We start from the raw sequence: 16,746 nt of genomic DNA on the forward strand, positions 1-16,746 counted from the left end.
CATTTTGTATTTTTTGAATAAAGATTGAAAGAGATCTCAGAAGTTCAAAACATAGTCTTTTCTTCCCTGTTGTGACGTATATACGAGTGACACGCTTCTTGAACAAGACAAAATGTGGGGCGGGACTTGATTTTGTCCATTGGGAATTGATTGGATGGTTGTGGTTTGCTATTGGTGGATCTCCTGTGAGTGACAGGTTGTCCCGCCCTCGCTAGTAAACACATCATAAGAGAAGAGAAGAGAAGAGAAGAGAAGAGAAGAGAAGAGAAGAGAAGAGAAGAGAAGAGAAGAGAAGAGAAGAGAAGAGAAGAGAAGAGAAGAGAAGAGAAGAGAAGAGAAGAGAAGAGAAGAGAAGAGAAGAGAAGAGGCTGCAAGAGGGAGGGGAAGTTATTTTGAATAAAGTTTACGAGGAAACATGAATAAAAAAAAAAAAAAGATATGCATGGATAAATCATTTATAATAAATATTGCAAAGTCTTGGACGGTGGCGCAGTTTTTTTTATAGCCAACCTTTAGCTTTTTACTTCTGCCAATTATATTTTGGCTCCAAAATTCATTCAAAAGCTGTGTTCATTTATGAAGATTATGTTGAAGAACAAAACATATAAGAATCAGAAACTTTTGTTGGTCACAAAGCTTATTTTCGGCTTATTTCAATGGAAAATTCCTATGGGCTTTTTGTTGGGGGGAACAAACAAATTACAGCCATCCCTGCAGAACTCGTTCCATTTTTAGTAAACCCCTCCTAGAACTCATTGTGACTGAGGTCAACTGGGCCATGGGTCATTTACTGTATCTCACCGGTGATAGTTCTTAAAGTAGTTCACACTTTGTCTCTTAATGGACTCCTGCAACACCTCGGACTTGCTGCCGCAGAATTCCTCTCCCACCTGCATCAACCTGTCAATAGGGAGAGAAAAACAGGAAAATAAACGAGAGAAAACGATCAAATTAATTAGAAAGTGGTTCACTCTTCTAATTAACCCCAAAGAGTTACTTTGCATCACGTGTCCCAGCGAGGGCAGAAAATGGCGCCTCTATTCACACAAGTCAGCGACCCCGAGGCCGGATCAATACAGAGAGCTAAGGTTTCACACACAAAAATGGCCTTTTAATTGAGCTCTGTTAATGGGGATGACCACGGTCTCTTGTTGAGGAACAAGTGGTTTCATTGATGCCCCCTGGCCCCGGTTTCTCTTTAGGGGAGTTTCTCATGAAGCAGAAGTGATTGGGGGAGGGGGGAGGGGGCAATGGTACAGTTGGTCCCTGCAGGCCAATCCAATTAGCACTAATGAGGAAGTGGGTCCCTACCTGCTGATAACATCCAGAACCACAATGAAGTCGTCGTACTTGAAGTTGGACATGTCTGTTCCCAGCAAATAGGCTTTCACTTTCAATTGGACGTCCTGGGGGCAGAAAGAGGAGGACGTGAGGTGGGAGGGCAAGTCATGAAGCTAATGGCGGAATGGAAAACAAAGAAAGAAAGAAAGAAAGAAAGAAAGAAGTAAATGAGCACACTCCCTACCTGCCAGATTCGCGTTAAACCATGTTCCAGCTTCTTTTTCACATAGCTGCGGTCCACGGTGGATTCATCTGAGCCCTCTGCGCTGGAACCATCTACAAACAGGAGATGCTTACAGTATATACAGTACTTCAGTATACTCATTATATGCTATTATGACAGGAGATCAGGTTAGTCTGTCACAGTCTGACACACATTTTCATCATTTCGCACATTATCTTCAACCAGGATCCTATTTTCTTCAACTAAAAATACATGCAATTTCAGGCGGACTGAAAACAGAAAACAGCCATTATAATTTTATTCATATTTTGAATTGGCTTTTATGAGCTTTTGTTATTTTATTCGTTTTTTTATTGTCATTTAGGTTTAATTTATTTTGTTTTTTTATTTCAGTTTTGGTTTTTATTTATTACCAGTTAATAATTTTAGTGCTTCAGCTTGAACTTATATCAGTTTAGTGCCAATCCATTTCTAATTTTCATTTAGTTTACGTTTTATTTTAATGACTACATAAACTATATATTTTAAAGGTCCCGTTTTTCCTGTGTTTTTGAAGCTTAGATTGTGTTTACAGTGTGCAATATAACATGTGTTCATGTTTTGCATGTAAAAAAACACAGTATTTTTCACACAATTTACTTATCTGTATACCGCTGTTTTTACTATCCTAAGAACGGGCTGATGACTTCCTTGTTCTATGAAGTCCCTCCTTCAGAAATGCGTAACGAGTTCTGATTGTGCCAGCGGTTCCTGTGTTGTGATTCGACAGCAGCTTAGCGCACGTTGCCCGGAAAGGTCACGCCTCTTACCATAACGTGGAGATGCATGCGCTCAGGCCAAACAAAGGTGATTTGACTCCGGGATGAAAATAACAGCGTTTCGACGACATGGCGACAAACACAATCTACAAACGCAACTCTTCCTCTTCTCCGTGGGAGCGCAACAAGACCACGCCCCCTTTTTTTTTTGTGTATTCCTGTGGGCGGAGGTTAGTCAAAAAACTGTTCTAGTGACGTCATTAAAGCAGGAAGTAGAGGGATGTAGTCCAAACCGGCCATTCGCTGTAGGCTTTGAAAGGGGACTTCTGTTAAATAAAATATCTCGCTTGGCATTGAACTTTGAGCTTTATAATTTTACAGGTATTATTTATGCTCTAACAGCAACATTACACACTAACTAAAGTTTGAAAAATGGGATCACGAAGAACAGGACCTTTAATTTATTTAATATATATATATTTTTATATAGTTTTACCCTGCCATGGCTCTGACATTGTAACATTCTATATCTCTCAACAAATAACCAACTCAAGATGTTGCAAATCCCATTGAAAACATTTACGCTCCGTGAAAGTAGATCAGAACAGATAATGTTTGCAAAACCACACCAAATGCTCTCAACCCTTTGACCGCTGCAGCGGTGACAGTCGCAATTACAAGGATCTTGACGCTGCAGTTTCAGAGTGCTATGCTAATACAGTAACAATGACATTCTCTAACAACAAGGTTGTCAAAGATGGTTCATTTTCCTACTTTGAAGTTTGTTCAATTGGCTCACTGCAATAAGGACCACATGGTGGAACCAGGTAGTAGGAAAAATAAAAGGCACACCAAACACCACTGAATGCAGGGTTTCTCCTGCATTGAAAATATCATCTTTGGACTGACAAAGATTTACTTGATCATTTAATTCTGCCGTTCTGCAGTACCAGCTGCTTAAAAATGCTCCTGTGAGTGTTTGTGTAAGCGCTCTGTGAAAAGGTTTCTATTTACAATGTGAAGCATTGAGCTTTGTAGCCAATCACAGACATATCTGTTGAGCGCATGAATGCAATGGCCAATCAGATTGGCCGTTTCATTTAGTGGTGGAGTTCTGCACGATCGTGAATCCTTTCATTAAAACCAACATTATAAGCACGATCTCAATAAGAGATTTATTGCACAGCATAGACAACTTCATGATTATTACGGGAGTTTTCGCAAGAGTGCAGCTTTGTGTCCGCTTCAGTGATTATAATGGCAGCAAATCTTTGCTCGCTTTTCTGTATATAATCTATATTTTTCATGCTGCTAACTAGACATTGCAAAATGTCTGGATTTGCAACAGTATTTAAATGTGTGATTGAATCCAATTGACAGTGATAACAATAGCAATGGATGAAGAAGAAAAAAACAATCTGACACTGTGTGTCAAATGATTGTGAATAAAGTCTAGGAGAGTAATTGCAAAATAATAGACCTGCCATTTTTCCTATGTAATGTGTTATTTTGTTGTTCATTTTATTACTTACGTTTCAAATTTACAATGACTTTTTACATACAAATGTACAGAGTTTTATGATTGGTTCTGCCAGTGATTATTTTATTTCATGAATAAATATGATATGTTAATATTACAAAAAGTTTCTTTGCATTTACTTTGGATTTATTGTCAGTACTGGGATCACAGTTCACGTGTGTGGATGACCGTGTTCGTCTCTCACCACCGAAGACCTTTTTTGACCCAGGAAAAAACATTGAATGTCAGATACAATATGACAATACCTCACTGTTGCATAAAACCAGCCTAACTGTGTTTTAATGTTCAGTATTAATGCTACTAAATCTATCCAGTCAAAAGAAGAGGGTGGTTTCTCTGTCATTTTTTTTTAAATAATATTCAAACGAAATATTGGTTAAAATTAATTATTTTTATTAAAATAATATTGTTGAAAGTTATTTTAATAAAAAAGTTTTTTACTCTACTACTCTAACACAGTATAAATTCTATATTTTATAACTCCTGGAAGTAAAAAAAAAAAAAAAAAGTACAAAACTTTTTTTTAATCAAAATAAAATATAAAATTCAGGCAGTATAAGGTGTCTTGCTCCTTAAAGGAGAACTCCGGTCAATTTTAACATTGAGCTCATTTTTTTTTAAATTTGGAGTGCTGTCAATACAGAGAACAACGACAAAAATCGGTGTTGCCTACACTGTGTTATCCTCTTTTTAAAATTTGCACCCTGTTGACTTCAATGGGGCAAGTTTTAAACCTGCTTTTAGCCTCTTAACATCCTTGATGTGTCATTACAAGTGCACAGGTCATGTGAGTGATTCCTTCAGAGTGATCACGGGTGAATCTGACTGCAGTAGATGTGAAAGATATTAATAAATATGATATTATTTCAGCCAGCGCACATACCTGTATTTACATCCTGTTTTCGGTCGAAGTCCATAGTAATCGATTGTCGAGTTCACGCGCGTGATCATAGGTAACTAAACCTATGCGTGTGAACTCGACAATCGATTACTATGGGCTTCGACCGAAAACAGGATGCAAATACAGGTATGTGCGCTGGCTGAAATAATATCGTTTTTATTAATATCTTTCACATCTACTGCAGTCAGATTCACCCATGATCACTCTGAAGGAATCACTCACATGGTTGGGCACTTGTAATGACACATCAAGGATGTTAAGAGACTAAAAGCAGGTTTAAAACTTGGCCCATTGAAGTCAACAGGGTGCAAATTTTAAAAAGAGGTTAACACAGTGTAGGCAACACCGATTTTTGTCGTTGTTCTCTGTATTGACAGCACTCCAAATTTTAAAAAAAAAATAGCTCAATGTTAAAATTGACAGGAGTTCTCCTTTAACCCATAGAGTGTATGACAATCCTTTCCTACAACAATCAAACTGATAACAAGCACCTCCTGCAACAAAGCAGCTGTCACTCTTCATCAGGGGAAGTGTTCATCCTGACAAACCAAAGTGAGTTTAATCACTGAGGACACCTATCAAGAGTCATCAAAATTGACCACCTAGATGTGCATCATCTATCCTGCCAGAAGCCGTATCCGTTACTTAACGGGCACCAAACTAAACTGAACCAGGAACCTTGGAAATCTACTGCGTCAGTTCATTGTGAATTCATAGTGCTGCTATTCATTGCTTTGGCCATTATGCATCCGCTTTAATGTAACGAGAAGGATACTTACGATGAGAATGATGATATGACCAGCAGAGACGAGCTCAGCAAGATATGAGTGTATTAAGAGCGTGAATGTGGGCGACTGATCTTAATGTCTATAAAGGCACAGCGTGACAGAGAGAGACTAAATACAAAAGCCCTTCAGGTGAGATTTATTCTGGACTGATACTCCAGCAGGCTCTTGGTAATACAACATAATTATCGTGTCATTGATGTGCAGATTATACAAACAGTTCCACCTCAGCACTCTCGCTGTAACTCATCTCTAGAGAAAACAAACAAGCATTCACACATGAACCTCCAGTGCAAAAAGCCAAAGCCTCTATAAAATAAAATAAAAAGATTGCACCTGTCTGCCATTTCTTGCCAGATACACTAAAATGGCACTGGTTTCACAAAACCAAACAATTTGCTGTCAATTCATCTGTAGCACTAATGTTGTATCTGCAAGGTTGTACTGTTCAAACACAACTGAAACGAAACAAAAAACAAAACCACAACAAGAACCAAAAATGCAACAAATTAAAACAATTAGAAACAAAACAAAAGATATTCATAACAAAACGAAACAACAAAACAAAACAAAACAAAAATGCAACGAAACGAAACAAAACAACAAATTAAAACAGAAACAAAACAAAGACAAAATGAAACAAAGGCACATCGTGAAATTCATACATACAACATCTTTAAAAAATAAAAAACAAATAGAGTTGCTGGAGTCACTAAGCAATGAAGGAGTTGGACATTCATCAATAGAACTGATTTGCATCATTCTGTTCTGATAACCCGGTCCAGACCAGCTGGTTTCAGAGTCTGGCACAATTTCCCAGCTCGAAACTAACTTTTCCTTGCAGGGTTGCGTTAACTAGAAGCATCGTGAGCCTACGTTGAGAGAGACCATCGGTTCCAACGTTTTTGGGAGAAACAGCCCAGAACGGTTCCTGACTGGGCACCAGATTTGGTACAGACACCCTGTCGAAGGAAAAGGGGTAACTAAAACAAGGCACATGTATCGTGGGACTGTTAAAGAAAATCTCCAGAGAAGACCTCAATACAAGTGATTGATGGGATGTTCAGTGGACTCTTGCACAGCCAGCAGACTGATGTTTGGCGCTTAGAAATTAGATATAGGGGAAGAGTTTTTTTTAATATTACAGTGCTCACTTAAACCCCAGAGATCCAGAGTCATCACTCAAGAGTCGCGTCTGTGCCGACTTCACGTCTCATCTTAGGACCACTGGAGAGAAGAAAATAACTCCCATAGTGAAAGCAAACCAGGTTCACATTTTACATTAAGTGCATGAAAAACATTTCCCCTCATGTATACTTTAAAAACTGGATTTGCCTCACGCTTCACACGCTCCGCTCTAGTTGTACTGACTGTGAACACGAAAAACATTGATATTCCACAGAAGCCAAATCCACAGAGCTCCAGGCCGCCTTTACCCTTTTCCTCGCTCATAATATGAAAGCTTTTATGAAGTCCCTATCGCTAATGGGAACTTTCCTGAACCCCGAAGGGAAAGAGCATCCAAACCGCATAGCGAGAAATAAACGAGGCGGAAAGAATGCTCTGTCGGTGTGTGTGTGTGAGCAGCTAACACCTCTGAGCGCCACAGGACAATCCAGCACCCTTAACAGTTATTTCTACTCTCCATAGTTTCAGATCTACACACTGAACAGAGATGTGGGGAAAGGAGAGGAAGGAAGATATTAAACCAGTTGAAAAAATCCCATCCTGTGATAACAGTATCAGCTCAAACGCTTACACTCAGTGAAGTGAGAGAGATTCAGATAGGGAATATTGAGAGTGTATTAAATGCACAATCTTACACGGATAACGCTTGAAAAAACAACAACAATGTGTTAGGCGATTTAAATGGTGTTACTTTATTGGTTAAAGGTCAAAACCCAATCGGCATTATAAGCATATCTGTGTACATTTTGATGTGGGGAAAAAAAGGTGATCATTTCAAATCATGGTAAACACAATATTCTTGAACTGATTTGTGATATTATTAATTTTGCATGTAAACACTCACTGAGAAGAATATAATACTTTCTCCATGACGGCTGTACGGGATTTTCGCTGTCAAACGCGTGATGATTTTTTTAATCAAGGATGGTCTACGTGTGACCTCATTACACTGACTTTGTGAGCTGTAGAAGCTGCATTAAGTAGTTTAAAAGAAATTGTGACCTTGGAGCAAAGAAGAGAAGAGAGCATTTCTTTCTGCTCATGATTATATCTATGCTTTGTCCAGAAAATATAGCAGCAGGATCAATAACATGCAATTTGACAGTCCCATGAATGCAAAATCGTTTTTGAGCTTTTGACCCAGACCTCCACAGTGAGTAGTTGCAAAAGTCTGAGACCACTAGAGAAAATGCTATAATTCTGCATTATTACTAATATTAACATAACATAAAGATATTTAATTACAAAATGTATTACCAGCCCAACAATTCAAGCAAAAAATTGTACAAAAATGTACAAGAATTTCCAAAAAATGTATACAAGAAAAGTTGTGATGTAAAAAGTTAAAATGTGTCCAAAAAAATTATAATAATACTAATATACTTTAAATATATAATAGATAAATATAACATATAAATATATGAAGAGTTCAGATGCAAAAGCCTCTAAGTGCCATCTGAAATTTTCTTCTAAAATTAGCAATTTTATCAAGCTCGTATATTTAGGGTCAGTAATTTCACTTTAATGACAATTAATAGCTCTTTTTTATTGCCATTAAAGTGAAATAACTGAACATAAACATACAAGCTTGATAAAAATTATAATTCTAGAAGAAAATTTCAGATTTTTGCATCTGAAGTCTTCATATATATACTTAAATATATATATATATAAAAATACAGATTGTGACTCAGACATTTGGATGGCAATGTCTGAAATCTAAAAGCCTATTTAAACCTTTCCATTTAAATGTAAATGAAAGAACAGCGAAAGGTGTTTCTTTTTTGTCAGTTGCTGAAAATTAAGTTCTTTTCTAAGCTCCTTTCATTAAACTTGCAGGATCGGAGCTTCTGGAGCCGAATCAAAGAGCTCCTTGGCTCCTGACAATAGAGTTGGACTTTTCCCCAATCATTTCAGTCCATGAGGAGCGCAGCTATGCAGAGCCACAGAGTAAATCACTGCAAGCCAACTGCTGGAGAGGACAAGAAAAATATCAGCTCCCTGGCAGCAACTCCTCACACACACACACACACACACAAAGTGAAACGGGATAAGCACACATTCGCACACAAACAGGCAATAGCACATTGTAGACATTTCAGCATCCCAGGGAATTGTTGGGAAAGGAGAAGGGCAGAATAACCAGACAGACCGTCCGAGAAAAAAAAGCAATGAGCTGAGGAAGATACAGAACATGAACTGAGCATGAAGCCAGAGTCACTCTCACTAATGATTGCTAAAACACAGGACCGGTAGAGCAAGAGTAATGAATTTACACTGGAAGCCGACCGTGTGTGAAAGCGTCTCCAGTTGGACGCACTGCCGACAACTTATACTCCCTTACATCTAACTGACCAATGACTGTGGAAGAGGAACATGTTTGTTTTACTTAGCTAATCTAAAATGTTGGCATTGTTGGTAATAAATGGCTCCTCTCTTATGCTTCTTTTGCAGGCTCTTGATTACTATACACACACACACACACACACACACACACACACGTCCACCCTATACTTAGGGCTGCATGATATTGAAGAAAATTGCGATAAGCTATAACTCATTAAATAATGCGATATGTGATACGATAATGCTTAAAGTGTGTAAAATAAACTTAAATTATCTTTAAAATATATTTATAATTATATAACCTACATGTGTGTTTCACATTCTTTTTGTGACAAGAAAACATCCCTACAACTTCTGAAAGTGAACATCAGTGTTTTACTGAAGCATAAGAAGTGTTGTTTTAACATCAGTGTATAAACCACGGGGTTTAGGGGTTCAGGTTATCCTACATTAGGGTTATTTAACAACAGAAACTGAATAATCAAATGTAAAAATAAAACACGGCTTAGGTTTTACTGTATGAATTAAATATACTGATTCTTATTAAAGCTACAAAAGTTATTCAGCCAAGAGCACTGAGTGATTTTCTCTTTGTCTTTTGTTCATGACCCCAGTTATTGCAAGTACATGCATATCGCGGTATATATACATTTACGATATTTCGATAATTTCGATACAGTGTGCAGCCCTACCTATAATTTACAAAACAAAAATAAGAAAATTATATTTAATAAAGAAAGAAATATCTAGAACTACATTTCAAACCACTGCAACTCAATTACATTTTTTGGAGCATTGGCCTAGCGATTAACACACAGACAAAGAATAGAGGAAGAAAAAAAAAACCTTGATGGTAGCCATTGGCTTGCATATTAGGAAAAAAAATACTATGGAAGTCAATGGCTACCGTCAACTGTCAGGTTACCAACATTCTTCAAAATATCTTCTTTCGTGTTCAACAGAAGAAAGAAACTCACAACTTGAGGGTTAGGCCCAATCCCAATTCTATTTTATACCCCTTCGCCTACCCCTAACCCTTCGCCTACCCCTTATCCCTTGAAACAGAGTGGCAAGGTGTAGGGGTGAAAATATTCCCCTAAGAAATGGGACACCACTACTACACCATTACACGTCATTATACGTCGTTACTAGCGCCTACGTCACAGGAGATGCGCCATTGTTTATCACAAACTTCCAAGATGCCGTCGTCAGCTGTAGTCTTGCGTGAGTTACAGCTATTTTTTTTGCAATTTTCTTCTGAAGTTCGCAGAAAACAACGGAGATGACGATATCTTCGACGCCTAATGCTGCGTTCACACCAAACGCGAATAGAGCATATGGCGCGAGTGATTTCAATGTTAAGACGCATTTACGCGTGTCTGGAGGTCTTGCGGCGCGAATGAGGCGTTTAGCACGGCGCGGTGGACGCAAATTCGCCTCATTCGCGCGTCCACTTCGCTTCAAACTTTTGCTTTTTACACGCGTCATATTGGTAACGAACTTTAGCGATTTTTTTGCAACCGTTTATTTGAATAACATGACTGAATGTGAATACAAGATTGAATGTGACAAAGAAAATGATTATTGGCAGTCATGTTGCCTCTGTAGCCGGTGTATGCAGGTACATTTCTCATACCCCTTCGTTTGAAGTGTGGTCCCGAAAAATCTTCGTTTCAAGGGCTATCTGGCCCTTCCCCTTACCCCTCCAACCAAAAGAGAAATCGAGACAACCCTACCCCTTCACGGGAACGCGCAAAACGGAGGGGTAGGGCCAAGGGGTGAATTGGGATTGACCCTTAGTATGTGATGACAATTTTCATTTTTGGGTGAACTGTCCATTTAATTAACCAACCACAATTAATCCAAATCACATTTTGAATGATTAACAACCCTAATAATATGTCCTGCCCAACTCAAGACCGAGGCTCATCTTCTCTGGTGACCCTGGCAGGTCAACCGCTTGTTTATTCAGCAGGGATATCAAGGGTAAAGTGACATTGATTACTTATCATAACCTTTCTTCCTGGAAAATATGAAAGGGTGCAGGTGTACAACTATAATTCACTGCGAACAGCAGGAAATAAGATTCTATTAAAAGATGGTCAAGATCGTCAGGTTTCTTATTAAAAGCAAAAAGATGAGTGGCAAAAAGACAATGAGGAAGTCTTTGACCCAATCTGACAGGACAGCCTGACACTGGAGGGCTAATTCTCCAACAGGAATCAGAGCTAATTCAGTTCAGCAGGAAAGAGGAAAAAAAAGTCAGAAGCAAATCATCATTAACGCCTCATTATATCTTCATGAAATCAACAAAAAACATCTTGGTCATATAAAATATCATCACACCATCATTCGAAACATATCTACTTAGGTCTAAACCAAACCAATTCTATTATTTAGTTATACAAAGATGGTGCATTCATTTTTACTATGAATGGGAGAAAGTGCAACATGAAATATGGCAGAAACAGTCAGTGTCCAAAGACACGCATTGGCTGGTCTAGCCTGAAATACGCTTTTTTTAACACTATTTTTAAAAACAACTTTTATGGGACAGTTAATGTCAGATTTTTAAAATGTGAGTGTGGCAAGCAGATTTTAGATTTTAGGATTTTCCCATTCGAATAGGTCTTGGATGCCCAAAATCTTTGTCAGGTTACACTTACAGGAGTGAGAACTTTTTTGACTTCCAAACTGAAAACGTACATCCAAAGAGCAGACTAACCTCTCTTTCACAGCTCAGAAAAACATAACGATTCTGGATAAATTGAGAATGATTATTGTTTTGTTCAAAATGGAGACCACGATTCTGAACAGATAACTAAACAAAATAACATGTCATTTAACTAGAGGTTCTGACAACGATTGAAAAATATTTGATTCATTTTGGGGGAAAAAAGTAAACTGTTTGAGTGAATGAGTCAATAGGCGCGTTTCCATTACAGATTTGCGCAAAACTTTTGTGATTTTTTTCTAAATGTCGACAAAAAACTATTGCGAAATGACGGCGTTTCCATTAACTGATGTTGCAACTAAAACTTCATTTTTAAGTAAAATCATTCCAAAAACCATGGCATCGGACGTTGGTAGGTTTATGTACTGTATCCCAGCCACTCCACTAGCCATTATTATTAATCGAAGGAGAAGTATGTGTGTTTTCCAAGCATTAATGGTAAGGAACGACCCTTATTATACTTGTGTGAGCGGCACCATATGAGGTGTTTCTGGGTGTTTCTCCCTCACATCTGCTTCGAGGTCTTGACTGTGGCATTTCTTTGAGGTTTAGAATCCATTATTCCTGTAATTCTTTTGTCTTATATGAGTTTAATAAAGAACTCTGTCTCGTATTCTGTCCAAACATACCGCGTCATCTACGTCAGGTGACCCGTAAATGCGCAAAAAATCTTTCCATTGCAGTTTTGCAAAATCTTTCTTTTTCGAATTGCCTGAAAAACCACCTCATGCGAACGTAACAACTTTTTTGCGAAATTGACGTGTTTCCATTGGGCGTATTTTCAATTCACAATTTCAATTTGCGCAGTTTGAAGGGTAATGGAAACGCAGCTAATGACTCACTAACAGACTTCACTGGTTTCATTGCTAAATGAATCAGCGTTTTTTTAATGAATCTCTTGAATGAATGATTAAACAAAACATTTTTTAGCAGTCACTTGTATGTCATTAGCATGTAATTGATACAATCTTTATTTGAAGAGTCAAGTTACTTTCCATTGGTGATTATCAATTGGCTATTTTTGATTGTGATGTTTTGTGGTTTTCACAGTTATGTTCTCCTGCCTTGTGCTCCCCTTTGTCATGTGATTCCCTTGTCCTCTTGTGATCATCTCACGTGCTTCCTAGTTTAACGCGTTCTCATCGGTTCATTATTTAATCCTGTTCACAGGTGTGTCTTGTCAAGTCATTAGTCTCTGTGTATTCACGGACCTCATGTTTCCACTAGAGCCCGACCGATATGGATTTTTGGGGGCCGATGCCGATACCGATAAAAAAAAGCCAGATACCGATATATCGGCCGATATTATTTATGTGTATATTATAATACAGTAGCAATATTATTTATGTGTATTATAGTACAGTAAGTTTGGACACACTTTCCAATTGGTGTGTACAAACTTTTGATGGGTACTGTATATAGAATACACAGTATAAACAGAATAAATATATAAACGTTTTGCAATGATCACTCAAATGTGATCAAACACTTGTGTGACAAAGATATGTAATGGAGGCAGGGTGAATGATAGAATGAGAATTTGAGCTGTAACCAAACTAGTTTGCATTGCATTTTATATTTTATTATATTCTAAATTCTGTTGCATAATCTTCACTAACGACTTTGTCCTTTTAATTTAGTCACCTTATTTAAAACATAACTTGTATCAATAAATATATCAAAAGTGTCACTGACAAAACCTTATCTTCTATTTTTAATCTTAATTTCTCTAATATCTACCAGTGGAGGAAGAACTCAGATCTTTTTAGTAAAGTAAAATGAATCATATCATAATGAAAACGTTTATAATTACATATGTACAGTAGTTTTATACTATTTTAAATTAGTAAGCAAAATGTACTAAACGTGAAACTAGGCTAGCCTACTCTTAATGCAAAATGGCCCTATATAAAGTGTTATAATTATATAAATTATTGGAGTAGGGCTGGACCGGAATATTCGAATATTTGTTCGGTGGGTTGGTAGTGGATTTGAAAGTTTGACATTTGAATATTCGTTTTTTTTTTTTCACATCTGGGATCCCCCGCGAAACGGTTCTCATTCGCGCTTGAATAAGGCCGGCGACACACTGACTGCGTGGCATGGCCGTTTTTATTTCGGCTCCCATGTTAACAGGTTGGAGTTTGCACACTGCCTGCGTGAGACACGCGTCTCTCAGGCCCGGCTCGAGCCACGCGGAAAACGCGTGCAGTGCATGCTAGAAATATAACCGACGTCTGAGTGTTCCAGCAACGGTGTTCTCTGGCTAGAGCGCAGAACAGCGGAGTTTGTATGGACAAAGTGCATGTCTGAGCTTGTGTTTTGGGTTAAGCTGCGTTGCTTTGACATTGTGGAAAATAGAATAATAGAAACAAAATGTATTAGCCTTTTTTTACCCGTTATTATCAATTTAAATTAATCTCGTTTTTTAATTTAACAATTTCGTTTTTCTTTATTTAAATTTCGTTTTTCTTTATTTAAATTTCGTTTTTTCTTTATTTAAATTTCCTTTTTCTTTATTTAAATTTCATTAAATTTCTTTATTTAAATTTTGTAATTTCTTTATTTAAATTTAGTTTTTCTTTATTTAAATTTCGTTTTTCTTTATTTAAATTTCGTTTTTTCTTTATTTAAATTTCCTTTTTCTTTATTTAAATTTTGTTTAATTTCTTTATTTAACTTTTGTAATTTCTTTATTTAAATTTCGTTTTTCTTTATTTAAATTTCGTTTTTCTTTATTTAAATTTCGTTTTTTCTTTATTTAAATTTCGTTTTTCTTTATTTAAATTTCGTTTTTCTTTATTTAAATCTACCCTTTACTGTCAGTAATTTGTTAGTCAGAAAAATATTAGATTACCTTAAAAGTATTGCTTAATTTAACAGACCTGTGTGTGTGCGTTTTATATCACTGCAGTGTCCTTCTCAGACGCATTCTCTGCCTGCGGGAGGTGCGCCGCTTCCAGCTCGCGCTGTTCTGTAGTTTACTAAAAGTGTATTAATTCTGAATGTGTTGCATCTCGCGTGTCCATCTATATTGCACCAAATGCCACAATGCACTCCCTTGAGAAGTCGATTGGATTAAATAATAAAAATGCAAACGGACATACAGACACATAGAGAATCCTACCTTTATTAGAGAGAAAAATATGTTCAGCTCCGTCTATCCGATGTCCATTACTACCGAAGCTTCGAAGCTCAAAAAGCTTTAACACTGTGTCTACACCAGAAGCGGCTGTTATTTTTTGCCACTTTTGCCAGTTCTTTGTGACAGCTTTTAGGTGCTTTATTGGCAGCGTCATCCTTACATAAATCATGCACGGCGCACGCTGCATTTTTTTTTTTATATTAATTTATCGGCCATTATAAATGCCGATACCGATAGTTAGGAAAATGCCTAATATCGGCCGATAATATCGGCCTGCCGATATATCGGTCGGGCTCTAGTTTCCACAGTCTCTTGTCTTGTTCCCTGTTACCTCTGATATGCTGATATGGCTAGGAACTATACTCTCATTCCTGCGTAATAATCAAGAAACTTTGCTGCCGTAACATGGGTGAAGCAGGCATAATGATATAACGCAGCGCATGCCGCCTGATAATAGGCTACTGAGCTGGGGACTATTATCAGGTGCTGCGTCATATCATTACGCCTTCACCCATGGTACTGCAGCAAAGTTTCTTGATTATTACGCAGGAATGAGAGTATAGTTCCTAGCCATATCAGCCTAGAAAATCGCAACTTTACATTTTCCGTCGGTCTTAGTACACGATGTAACTACAGAAGAGTCTTAGAGTTTTAAATAGGAAAAATATCGAAACTCTTTGTTCATTTTTTTGAGAGAGATGCTAATGGTCTTGTCCGGTTCAATTCATTATGCTAAGCTATGCTAAAAGTGGGACCCCCAGACCCGGAGATCGGCTGAATGGATTCGAAAACGGTAAAACTCAACTGTTTAACTCTGGGGGAGTTGTAAAATGAGTATCCATTTAAACAATTAACCGTGTAGCTCTAACAGCAACCCTGCATTCATGAGACTAGAAGTGGTGATTTTATGCTTGGGAGGAACATCCAAAAGCAAAATCATATGGTCATTCTTTCTCAAACAGTCCAGTATCTCCGTTTCTAGACAACGGCACGAGGGAGGCATTAAATACACAAAATCTGTTGAAATTTTCACTTCGAACGTTCTCATTCACATTTGACATTGTCCTCATGAAGACAAATGGTTCAATAATAAAAGCGAAGCGTGATTTAGTGTCTCGTTCAGAAAAAAGCATCTTTCCCAAAGTTCCCAATTGCTCCATTCCCACTCAACAGAGCCAAACCTCTAAAGCAAGGACCTTTAACTAAAGTTACAACATCTTCTTACTCAAGCACATACACATAAGACCAAAGGCGAGCAGCTGTGCTTTCCCAGAGACACAGACACCATCAATCAAAACCGTGAACCGAACACCAGAACCGATCCTTGGAAACATCCTGCCAATTCAAGGTGTAACTTGCATTCTAATTAATTACTTTTGACCGGTTTTTCCACACATGGTTGTCAGTGATTACACACCTTGTGAAATTAGATAGCAAAGCAAGTCACAGGCCAGCGGAGACAATTTACCTGTCGATAGCTCTGACAAATAAGTAGAGGAAAGTAAAGTCATCTCGACACGGACCAAGACGAATGCCGTACGCAACGGCACGCAACAACAGCTGTAATTGTCAATTTCACACAGGGATTGGTGCATTATTCAATGTTACGGACGCGCCTAAGAAGTTAAGCATATCGGCCTCCTCATGATATACTGCAGAACAGAATATCAACTAGATGCATGTAAATAAATAAATTAAATGTTTGAATTTTCCCCAAGATCATTCATAGAAACCTTTTAAAAGATGCCAGGGAAATGCAACCTCATATTTAATATACCATTAAGCTTAAGGTAACACCTTAATAAGGTTCAATTAGAACAATGA

At 37.6% G+C, this 16,746-nt stretch overlaps 1 protein-coding gene across 2 annotated transcripts in view; it reads right to left on the reverse strand.

Annotated features, from left to right (window-relative positions):
• The window catches only part of vps50 (VPS50 subunit of EARP/GARPII complex), a 138,975-nt gene that overhangs the window by 61,550 nt on the left and 60,679 nt on the right, over positions 1-16,746 (reverse strand). For both annotated transcript variants that reach the window (XM_084422759.1, XM_084422758.1), the window contains exons 14-16: positions 1,526-1,617; positions 1,312-1,406; positions 802-900 (exon numbers count right to left, since the gene is read on the reverse strand). In XM_084422759.1, coding sequence (XP_084278885.1) covers positions 802-900; positions 1,312-1,406; positions 1,526-1,617 — 286 coding nt within the window. The remainder of the gene's footprint in view (positions 1-801; positions 901-1,311; positions 1,407-1,525; positions 1,618-16,746) is intronic.

The sequence above is a fragment of the Rutilus rutilus genome (genome assembly GCF_951802725.1).
Source record: "Rutilus rutilus genome assembly, chromosome: 11".
NCBI classification, from domain to species: domain Eukaryota; kingdom Metazoa; phylum Chordata; class Actinopteri; order Cypriniformes; family Leuciscidae; genus Rutilus; species Rutilus rutilus.